Raw genomic sequence first — 11094 nt, 5'->3', positions numbered from 1 at the left:
GAGCATTCAAAAGTCCAACCCAAAGACGGGGCTCACGAGGCTGCAAGGGAGATGGGCACTTGGGGAGGAAAGCGAAGACTGAGGACTCAGCCCCCCAGGGCCTGTGGAGACTGAAAACGAAAAAAAGTTCAGCAAAGACTCAGCATGGCCCACAGACGGTCCCCTCAGCGCTCCTTTCAGGGCTACTGCAGCTGCTTGCAGGTGGAGCCCCGGTAAGAAGGACCCGCGCAGCCCCGAGAAACAGAAACCTATCCCTCGTGAATACCCAGGCCAGCACACAGGTCCCGTCCACACAGGCACATGTTCCTTTGGTTTTATTTTCACCAACACACGATGGCTCTGCCACACCTGGGAAATCCTGGGCTCTGCGTGTTCCACCTGCCCTCTCTTTCCTACCTGGACAGGGCCACAAAGAAGTGTCCAAACCACGTGCAGGCATGAGACGCGCTGGACAGAGCAGTTCCAGCTCATAGCTTATAATGATGCCATTTCTCCAGTTGCAAAAGAGCTTTACAGAGACCACGCCAGGACTCCCCCCCCACCCAGGATGCTGGAGCACGTGATTCGTGTTTTGTGAGCTCCACAAAACCTCAGCTCCCTTTTCCAGAGCACTTGGCACGGGCAGGAAATTCCACGTTTGGGACAGGGCCTTTTTGGAAGCGACTCTCAGGCAGTGACATCCAGGTCTCTGCATGGAGTAGGTTACCAGCCGCGTGTGGGGGGAAAACAATTTAAAGGACATCTCTTTCTCTCCTCCCTCCACCCACCCAGGGCTCAGATCTCATTATGGTGCCGCCCAGATACACTGAAGTGTGTGTGATATTTGGTTTCAAAAACATTCAGTCTCTTTGGTAAACTCAGAGAAAGTGGCAGGGAGCTGCCGAAGTGCGTTCTTCCTACATCTTCCGCACTAATGCTTCATCCTCTCTAATAGCCGCTGATAGACAGGAGCTGGAAGAGAGAAGTTTCAAGGTGAGACGTGCGAACTGCCCCTGTCTGTCAAGACACCGTCAGAGTCACAAGCGCATGGCCGGCGGCCCCTTCCGCCACTCTCTCACGCACATCCCGGGTGCTTTTTGGTTGGTGAGCCTTGCTGTCTTACTCAACAATGTTCTGAACTGGGATTTTCTCCGTCTTCCAGCTGGGTTCCCAAAGCCAAAAACTCGCAGCAAGCCTAAAATGTTGGTACTCTTATTATCTCCATCTTATGGAGAAGGGAAGTGGGTGTTCTGCATCTGACCCCAAAGGCCAGGCTGGTTTTATTGCACCATGACGTTCTTATCTATATACAGCAGATGGCACGTTTGGGCCTGCTTGGGGGAAAGGCCCAAACTAGTTGGCGTACAAGGACTTCAAATCCAGGCCAGACTTACCTAGTTTCACAGAGGTCCGGGCGGCCTGAAAAAACAAACAAACAAAAAAACACACAAAGTGTCAAGTTTTCCAGTGAAAGCTGTCCCTGCATGAGTTCACAGCAATGGTTTTGCCCCCTGCCACACTACTCACAAAAAATGCCAGGGGTGAGGGAGAGGAATGGGAATGTGTAGCTGCTGGGCCCCAGGGAGCCCCTCAGTCAGTCTCAGCAGCCCCAAGTGAAGTGTAAGCCCCAACCAACTAGAGTCTGAGGTGGATATTCCTGGGAGACCACAAAACCTGACTTCCACAGAGACCAAAGCCTAGAGCCTGGACAGTTGGGACGGCACAGGGGGTGGCCCTGAGGAGTAGGAGCTCAGAGCCAAGAACCCTTCTGAAGGGGCACTGAGGAGACCTCTCTGTCCAAAAGCAGAGGACATATTCCAGCTCTGGGTCTCTGGGGTAAGAACCACCTCCAGCCGCACCCTCTTGTCTTCCGTAAGGTACCCATATTCCCAAGGGGCTCCACCTCACTCGAAGCAGCAAAGGAGCCTGAGTGGGGCTTCTAGGAGGCCCTGGGCAAGCTGGGGAGCAGGAACAGAAGCCCAGGAAGAATCACAGAGGCTCTGCGAGGAAAGGGAAGCTGGAGCAAGGAAGGGAGGTTCCACACACACACTTGCCCTGTATCCAGAATCCTCACCACTACCCTGAAGAGCCCCAGCATCACCCAAGACGGGCCACATCATGGAAACCAGAGGGTGACTTAGAGGCCACACTGTAAGGCTGATTCGGGATGGGTTGCCCTGGTTGGATAGATGGATTCTAGAGCTTTATCTGTTTTCACCAGCATTCTATGGGCTTCCCCATAGAATGAGGCTCAGAGGCCTTGGTTTATAGGCCTGGGTTTTGGCCCACAAAGGTACAGGGGCTGCCTGGGTTCTTTTCTCTGAACTCCACACAGGCCAGTGCTAAGGATTCCTAAATGGGAGTGAGGAGAAGTATCACGGGAGCCCTGGGAGGGCAGCCAAGGAAGACAGGGACCCAGAGGGCCCTCCCCGACCAGGGGCCCAAGCAGAGGCACCAAGGGTGCTGAGGCCACAGGCAAACCTAGCCGCATCTTACCCTGGAATATGCAGATGCCTGTTTGAAGATTTCAAGTGCAGAGTCTGCAAGTTCATCCCCTCGTTCCTGAGGTCTGATGGCTGGCGATGAAAGAAAAGGCAACTTTGGTGAGGGCAAAACTATTAGCACAGCGTTCATAGCGACCGTGACTGAGGGGCACTGTTGGGTTTCCTGCCTCACATTCGCCAATGAATTTTTCCTTTAAAATTTTTCATAACTGACAGTGGATGGAATATGGCCCATGGGGAGAGAGCTCCAAGAAAGGTGAACGCACAGTGCAGACAGAGGCTGGACTCAAGTTCAACTTTGCTGGAGGTAAAGAGAGCTCCCATGAGGCGAGATGTAAGAAGCGTGCTTGGAACCACGTTCCCAGCATCCACGTGTGAGAAATCCGCGTCTGTGTCTGTGTCTGAGAGGGGCGAAGACAGCCAGGCAATTCAACAAAAAGAAATCTGGCTTGAGTTTCTGGGGTAGCGCGTTTGAAACCAACAGTTCCTAATTCACTTTTGGATCAGCCACAGCGATGCTGGCCATGGACCCTCTGTGGGCACGTTGCACACTAATCTTTGCTTCGAACAGTTTTCCTGTCGAGTACCAGCTGCTGTGTGGAGAAGAGTCAGCCGCAGACTGTGGGGCCATGGGATACTTTAGGGCCTTACCTGGAGGCTGCAGGACATTAGAGATGGCATAGACCACGCCATTTGTGGCCATGATGTCAGCTTCAGCAACAGGCTCCTTATTGACATTCACTACATTGTTTTTCTGGGAGAAAAAGAGACCACTGTTGAACATAGACCGTACGTATCTTACTCTCAGCAAGTGCTTACTGAGCAGTTCTGGATGCCAGAGCCTGTGCTAAGCGTGAGGGACACCTGGTGAATGGAACGGTCCCTGCCAGCCACACCTTCAGTCTGGTGGACTCTTTCTGATCCCTTGTGTGCCTCAGCCCGGTGTAATTTACAAAACACCCTTCCGTGCTAGTCACTTGGTCCTCACAGCGACATGTGGTAAAGACACAGATGTCAGCGTCTCACTTAGCAGAAGAGAAACAGAGATTCAAGAGATGCCAGGTGCCTCCTTTAAGCTAAGCGGGTGGGATGGCTGGGAACAGAAGCTGGACCTCCAGTTCTGGTGCAGGGCTCCTTCCTTCCACTCGCCCTCAGTGCCTTACCTCTCCCATAGGAAGCGCACCCGGGTGTCTCTCTCTGTCCTTCCTGAACCTCAGGTGTCACCCCAAGGGGGAAGGAAGAATAGAAGCCTGTGATGGCATCCCAACACCCCAAAAGAGGAGCTGGGAGATTCTCAGGTGACCTGCAGAAGTCAACTAGTCATCACATTCCTACCCCTCGCCATGCTTCCTCATGGGGAAAGTGATATGCAAAGGGATGGCGGAAAGTCGGGAGAGAGGAGCAGGCAGCAGAGGCCGAGCCAGCCACATACTAGAAGAGCGGTCCTTCCATGGGGAAGCCCAGTGACCTTGCCAGGTGCAGCCAGGGAGGCCACGGGCAGCTTCACGGAGCAGGGCCAGCTATCTGTTCTCTCTCTTCAAGGTAAGAACCCCCTGAGGCAGCTTCAGAGTGGAATGTGTGTTATCAAAGTGCAGAGCAAGGAAAAGCTTGCAGACCAAGCATCTGAAGGAAAGGGCTCTTGGGATGGTCTGGCATGTGGTACAGCTCAGTGAGCCCCAGACTGGAAGGGATGGGGCGGGAAGGGGCCGGGGGGACTGATCCCTCAAGACGCATAAGTAATTGCCTATCGTCTCTTTAAAGGGAGGAAGATCTAATGGCCTCTCCCAGAGGCCAGTCGGATGCTTGATTCCTGAGCAAATCCGCAAGTTCTTATTTGTGTGCTGCCACAGTCTCGCCTCATTTCCCTGAAAACCCTTTTCTCTTTTCTTTCTTTGGACAGAATGCACTCAGAGATTCAAGGTGCATCTTCAAGACTGTGTGTGTGTCTAAGGCTGGCCCAGGGGCAAGAGAAGCCCTGGAACCCCAGTGGCGGTGCCAGGCCGGCTGTTTGGTTCTGAAACACACTCACTGAGCTGACTTCCAGCTTGTCCCCCTGGAGAGACTTCAGCCGCACCAGGGATCCGATGCCTCCGCTGACCAGGATCTCATCGCCAATGTGGTATTTCAGGATGTTGGCAAGCTCTTTAGCATTGCCTGCGGGTTCATGGGAAAGAAGGGAGAGCAGAGTTCATTCCAAGGCTGGTCACTGGCGTGGTCAAGGAGGGCCCAGAGGGGATGAGAGCGGTGATGCCCGAGATGGAGAACTCCCTGAACAGGTAACGAGCACTCCTTGAGCACCTGCCATGTGCTCACCCCTCGGACCACCCCCCCCCCCCACCTGCCTAAGGCTCAGGGGAAAAAGGCCCATGTCTGTGGCCCTGCATCTGCCTCGGCAGTCAGGGGGCTGATGGGCTAAGCGAGAGCTCTCTGTGATGCCGAGAAGGAGTTAATCCATACTCCTCTATGAGTATGACTCATTTTTCCATGAGCTAAATATTTGCTTGGAAAGCTAGGAACCTTTCCAGCCCCGGCATCTGGGACATTTCATCATCAGCATGGCTCCCGATGGTTATAACACAGTAGTGAAATATTTACACGTTCTGCCCTCAAATGCATATTCTGCGGCCGCTGTTTCCTGAAGGGAGAACTTAAAAGAGTCAACAGCTGCAGTCTGGTTGGGGGGGCTGTGGAGCCGATGAGGTCAGGGCTGAGGGGGGCATTCCCTCCACGGCGCCCCTCCCGTCACGTCTCAACATTCCTTCCAGCCCACATCAGCTCCTCCACCAACTGGGGAGAGCATCCGATTGCTCATAAAGGTGCACAGGCATTTTCCAAATTAAGTGTGGGAGGCAATGCCTGAAGCCGCCAGCTGCCCTCTCCTCTCCATCACGGCCGCCCCGATACTCACAGTCCCAGCCCAGTGGCTAGATTTCCCCAGGGCCTGTGGATGGCTATTTCCAGCATCTCAAAACTGAGAATGGGGGAAGTTTTAAAGCATCTTGGAGAGTTCACTTGGTTACTAACAAATCCACATCAGTGCCCGTGGGATGGAGACACCAGGTACCAAGTAATTTCCAAACACCCACAGCCTGGCTGCCATGGATTCCCATTCCACGAAAATACTGCCGGGAGCTGCTGCGCCCAGCCGGCCCCCGGGGGTGCGAGAGGCTTCTTTCTTCCGAGACATTTAACACCTGGATTGACCTCTTACACCTGGACAGCCTTCCGTCTCTGTCTCCCAGGAGGGCTGGGGGCTATTCCTGCCCGTGGACCTGGTGGAAGGTGTGTGTGTGGGCAGCCTTGGGCACACCAACATCCCACCCCGTCCCTGCTCCTGCACGACCGAACACACGAGGGAGGCCGAGCAGGCCCGAGGCCACTGGGGAATATTGCAGTCCTGCTGGACACAGAGAGGATGGAACAAGTTTATGTTCAGAAGGAACTTCTCCCCTCTTCTCGGGAACATACGTCAGCATCAAAGAGACAGGCGTTTACCAGGCAATAAAGAATCTTAAACAGAACACAAGTTCAGCTCGGGGCTGCCTGCAACCTGAATTTCCTATTCTCCTGCTCCAGAGCAGGAAGGAAGGTGTCTATGATGTGGGCCCCAAGGTCTGGCCAAGGTCCTTCCTCCTCCTCCTCCTCCCTCTCTCCCCCTGCCCCCCAGGCTCACCTTTTTGTGAGGTGTGTGTGTCAAGGGCAAGCTCAACACTGCACCCCCACCCCACCCCCTCCTCATCGTAGCCATCACCGAGAGAGGACGCATGCCCAGTGCCCAGCAGCACATTTATTCCGCACAACACACAGCAAGGTGCTCTCATTTTTCTAATGGGAAAACTGAAGCTCAGAGAGGTTAAGCAACTTGCTAGAGGTCACTCAGCTGGTGAATGTCCGAGCCAGGATGGGAAGCAGCTTTGAGTTAATCCCAGAGCCCAAGCTCTGAACTGTGAGGATTACCTCTGAAACATCCTCAACTAAATTTCTCAGGGCCAGGAATAGCTTGTTGGTAAAGCTTTTATCCCAAGGGACGTTTCGTGAAGGTACATGGCTTCATTATCGCTGTCCTCAGTGGCAGACATGTCTCAGTGACCAGGCTGGCTGTTACCCACTCAATGCCTTTCTACTCTTCTCTGCCTTGTATGGTTCCCAGGGAGGCTGATGGCTGTGAAGCACATTGTCCAGGCTCCTTTGCCCCGTGTCCCCCCAACTCACAGCTGATAGGAGGCCCACGGCAACGGGCATGTGGGAAGAGAACGAGGCTAAGGTAGTCCTGGCCCCCTTGCCCTGGTTCTGCCAGCAGCTGCGTGTGGCTCTGGCTGCTGTCCTGTGTCCCTCCTCTGAAGCTCTGGTTCTCCCTGTCCCCTCCTCCACCTTCCTCCCCAACCCCAGGCCTGGGTGTCATCACCCTTTGCTGGTCCCTTCCTCCTGCCCATAGTTTTACAAACAGTCTCCTCATTAAGTTCCTTCCAGTGAAACCCTCTGTAACGTGCCACCTGTTTCCTGCGGGTCCCCTGACCGATACGTTCACTTTAGAAACCATGGAAAATGTACTTCAGTTGGTCTTTACCCAGGAGTTTGTTGAGCTGTCCCGGTGGCATGGCCTGGAAGGCTTCATTTGTAGGAGCAAAGACCGTGTAGACGCCTTCCCTGTTGAGCATCTCTGTCAGCCCTGCAGACTGGATGGCGGCCACCAGCATGCTGTGGAGACAGCAGAGAAAATGTCACCTGCCTGTGGTGGGGAGAGGGGCGGTCACTTTCCCAGATGCCTCCCCACTGTGGGTAGGTGGGGCCCAGCACTGGAATTCACACCCCTGGCTGGTTTTCACTCCCGGCTCGTACACAAAGAGGGAAGATTCCAGTCTGCATCTTCTCTCCATAAATGCTAAGCTCAGTCAAATGGCCGGAAGTCAGAGGCCAGAGAGGGAAGGAGGAAGGGAGAGGCCGGCAGCATGGCCAACCCACAGACTGGCCGAGCCACTGGGCCCTGGGGATACGATTCAGGGAGTGCCTGGCTGGTCTCCCAGACTCCAGTGTCAGAGCACCCTGTGGTAAGTGAGCAAGTCAGAAAAGGAGAGAGAGGAGCAAGAAAGCAAAGCAACACAGGGAGCCTGAGAAGGAGCAGCTGGGAGTCTCCAGGCGCCATGAGTGGATATCGTTCAGAGCGAGATTCATCCCACACTCAAAACCAGGTGCTCTCCACTTACTTGGGACTTTAAAAAGAGAATATGATGTCTTCCTCGGACTTCAATATAAAAATGTCACCCCCTCCCTGTTCCCAAGGATGTGAGGATCACATTCCCAGAAATAACCCTTTTTATCAACATAAGCTTCCAGTCTGACCTTCACCCTTCCCAGATCCCCAGCCTGGAAGGTGACCAGTGCACCGTCAGCATTAACTGAATCCCTGAGGAAGTGGGGAGCTTGACAGATAGCTGAGACCCAACGTCCTGCCCCAGCATGACCACTTGGGAGAAGCTGGTTACCTGAAGCGATTGTCCCCCTTTAGGACATCCATGACGGTCCCCATTGGGGGGGTTAGCATTCGGTCCATGGTGAAGAGTGTCCCATACCTGCCCCTCTTGTCATGGGCGGCAATGCAGCTGTTCTCGATGCACAGGCTCTATGCAAAAGAGGAGCAGAGAAAGGGCACGTTATCCTCCCACATGGGGGCCTCATAATTTGGTCAGGACATGTGCCTGCCGATGGCTTCATCCGCAAAGATCAATGAATATACACTGGTGTGGGTCATTAAGACTAGGATAAAATGTTGTGTTTTCTCCAGAAGAGAAAAAATAAAAACTGTGTTGAGGAAAAATGGCTATCAGGCCCCAATAAAGATATAGAGAGGTCCCCTAATGAGAATATCCCATCACACGTGGTGTCCATCAACAGTGGTCAAATCAATAGATCGAGTCTATTGACTCATCTATGTAACAGACGACAACCATCTTTAGTCAATGGTACTGGATGGTTCCAAGGAAGGACTGCATTGTGATGTGCTTCCTGTTTGATATTTTGTTGGGTTTGAAGACAGAAAAGAGACTGGAGAAGACAGAAAAGAGCCTTTTGGACCAGGAAGGGCTGTGCTCATTCAGTTAAGGGGGCTTCCGTTCACATAAGCCAAGGATTTAAAACCTCCATTCCTCCTCCCCTGTTCATCACTCTGAGCTTGAGGCTGATGGCTGCCTACCCAGACAGCTGAGACCGCTGTGTGGTTTATTCCCAAAGGCTGCCAGCAAAGGAGATTCTAATCCTTCTACAGTTTCCCATTTTGATCCTTTCAAATAAGATACTTTCCAGAAATTCCTTCCTTCCTTATTAGAAATCAGTATATATATAAATATACACATACATACTCAGGCAAGCTTCTGTTTATTGAGATTTTATATATATATATATATATATATATATATATATATATAATAGGTATGTATATATATACACACATACATATACAATATATACGTATATACACACATACATGGACATAGACATAGACATATATGTTCTTTTACCATTAATACAGCTTCCATTTCTTAGACCTGAGACAAAGAAAGAGGACAATTGGGGAACCAGAACTTACATTGCGATAAACAAAAACTCTCAGTTTTTTGCCACCTAGAGTGTTGAGGGTCTGTCCATGGTACAGATACTTGGAGGCCAGCTGCTCTTTAATCAAGTGATTGAGAAGCAAATTCTTTGTGCGCGCATCAATGTTAGGGGTTCCATCTGTAAGGGAAGGTGTGCGTAGGTCCAGAGGCATGCTCCAGAAAGGAAGAGAATGAGAGACGAATGTAGTTGAGAAGGCCAACCCTCCTTAAGTTTGGAAACGGGAGATTGAGAAATGCAGTAAGGCTGCCAAATTCCTTAACATCTGCCATCTTCTGCAAATTAACCAAACAAAAAGCTCTAGATAATCGAGGGTGTTTGGAGATTTGCCCGTGGAGGGAGGGGAAGGCATGGACACCATTTGGCCCCCTCCTCCGCCTTCCCCATGACCACAGCTCAGCTGTATCCTCACTCTGACCTTCTGATGATCACATGGGCGATTGATTCTGTACATAAAAAGGCATGAGAGTGCTCTGCTCTCCGGCCAGATGTGAACTTTTGAATTCTGGGGACCAGATCCCCAAAATGCATTCTCTGCTCTGCCAAATGATGTGCCAGAGCCTCCGAGGTTTCTGTTGAGCTGAGTGGGAGTGCTAACATTCTGCAGGGTGCTGGCAATCAGGGAGGAGGCTGCAAGAGGTGACAGTGGTGGGGGGGGGCAGCTACCCCAGAGACAAACTCCTGGGGCTGCTGTCGCCATGTTACCTTTGAACACGGAATTCAGGGGGGCCAGGAGGGTCACCCGCTCATTTCCGGAGAGATGAGTGCCGAGGCCAGCTTGTCTGAAAAGGTCAACAGCTGTGGAAACGTCCGACTCTGTAGCCAACTCAAACAGCGTCTTGGCTGCAAGGAAGGAGAACGTAGGTTCAAAAGTTAGAAGTGCTGTTTTCATTTATCATCTGTCCACCCCAGAGCGTGACACACACCAGCAGGAATGTCACCCCACGAGTCAACAGCCCTCTCGGCACTGCTGGGGCGCAGCGGGCTCGTGTCATCAGGGCACTGGTCGCCCAGGTCTCACTGGGCAGGGGAGTGAGGGGAGGTGCAGGCGAGCAGGGGCTGGCCTCTGTCCCCACCCTTGGTCAGGGCACCGGCTAATGCCTGCAGCAGGGCAGCACCATCCGTGTCATGGCTTCTGAGTAGTAGATAATGCCAGCAACCACACCCGTACAAAGTCTTCTTCTGGTTTGGTTTCTTTCCTGTGAAATTGCTTCACTCCTGAGCAACCGACCTCCCTCGAAGTCCAGAATGGGGCTAGCTAGCATGCTGAATGAAACCCAAGCCAAAGTCCATTCAGTCATTTCTCCCAGGGTCAGCAACTCTGGGATGCTTGGGCATCACTGAGAAGGCACATGCTCTGAGGTCAGCAAATGGCCCTCTGTGCAGGCAAATCTTCTGAAAGGCTTCTTCTGTGATCGAGCGGCTCCCTCCCCAGCTCCCTCCAACCTCCCTTGAGCTTCCTCCACTGCCTCCAAGGAAACGCCTGGACTCCTAGGCCGGCAGCTCAAGATGCTTCAGTCCCGGCTGCAACCCAACAGGGGCCCAGGCCCTTTCTCCTGAGAGGCTGTGCGCTGCGTGCAGGCAAGGAAATGGCCCCCCAGATCCCTACATTCCCCAAGTGTCTCCACCCTGGATGCCAGAAGGGACAGGAGGCCTGGAAGGGCCATAGCCTAGGAGGCCTGGCTCACCTGAGTCTGGGATGAGCAGCTCATCGATGTAGTGGATCACACCATTGGTGGCCAGGATGTCTTTGTTGGAGATGATGGCCTTCCCGTTGATGGTGAGCATGTCACCACTGCAGCCCACCTCCAGCGTAGTGCCCTCCAGGGTCTCCACGGACATCCCTGCGACGATGGCTTCGGCACACATGGCTGACTTCAGGATGTGGTTGTTCAGCAGGTCTGGGGGTCGAACAGGACACAGGTCGAGTCGGTGCTGGCTCCAGGCTGATGTCAGAGGCCAGCACGCAGCCTCCATGGCTGTACCGATTCTATTCTCTCTG

General features: G+C 53.0%; 1 protein-coding gene across 1 annotated transcript in view; it reads right to left on the bottom strand.

Annotated features, from left to right (window-relative positions):
• Positions 1-299: 299 nt before the first annotated feature.
• The window catches only part of TGFBI (transforming growth factor beta induced), a 32791-nt gene continuing 21996 nt past the window's right edge, over positions 300-11094 (bottom strand). The window contains exons 8-17 of the mRNA XM_042935755.1: positions 10781-10993; positions 9798-9935; positions 9067-9212; positions 7967-8103; positions 7051-7181; positions 4513-4637; positions 3135-3237; positions 2476-2555; positions 1374-1398; positions 300-951 (exon numbers count right to left, since the gene is read on the bottom strand). Coding sequence (XP_042791689.1) covers positions 911-951; positions 1374-1398; positions 2476-2555; positions 3135-3237; positions 4513-4637; positions 7051-7181; positions 7967-8103; positions 9067-9212; positions 9798-9935; positions 10781-10993 — 1139 coding nt within the window. The 3' untranslated portion in view covers positions 300-910. The remainder of the gene's footprint in view (positions 952-1373; positions 1399-2475; positions 2556-3134; positions 3238-4512; positions 4638-7050; positions 7182-7966; positions 8104-9066; positions 9213-9797; positions 9936-10780; positions 10994-11094) is intronic.

Source organism: Panthera leo, chromosome A1, assembly GCF_018350215.1.
Source record: "Panthera leo isolate Ple1 chromosome A1, P.leo_Ple1_pat1.1, whole genome shotgun sequence".
Lineage (NCBI taxonomy): Eukaryota > Metazoa > Chordata > Mammalia > Carnivora > Felidae > Panthera > Panthera leo.
This window is presented reverse-complemented; position numbering and strand designations above follow the sequence as displayed.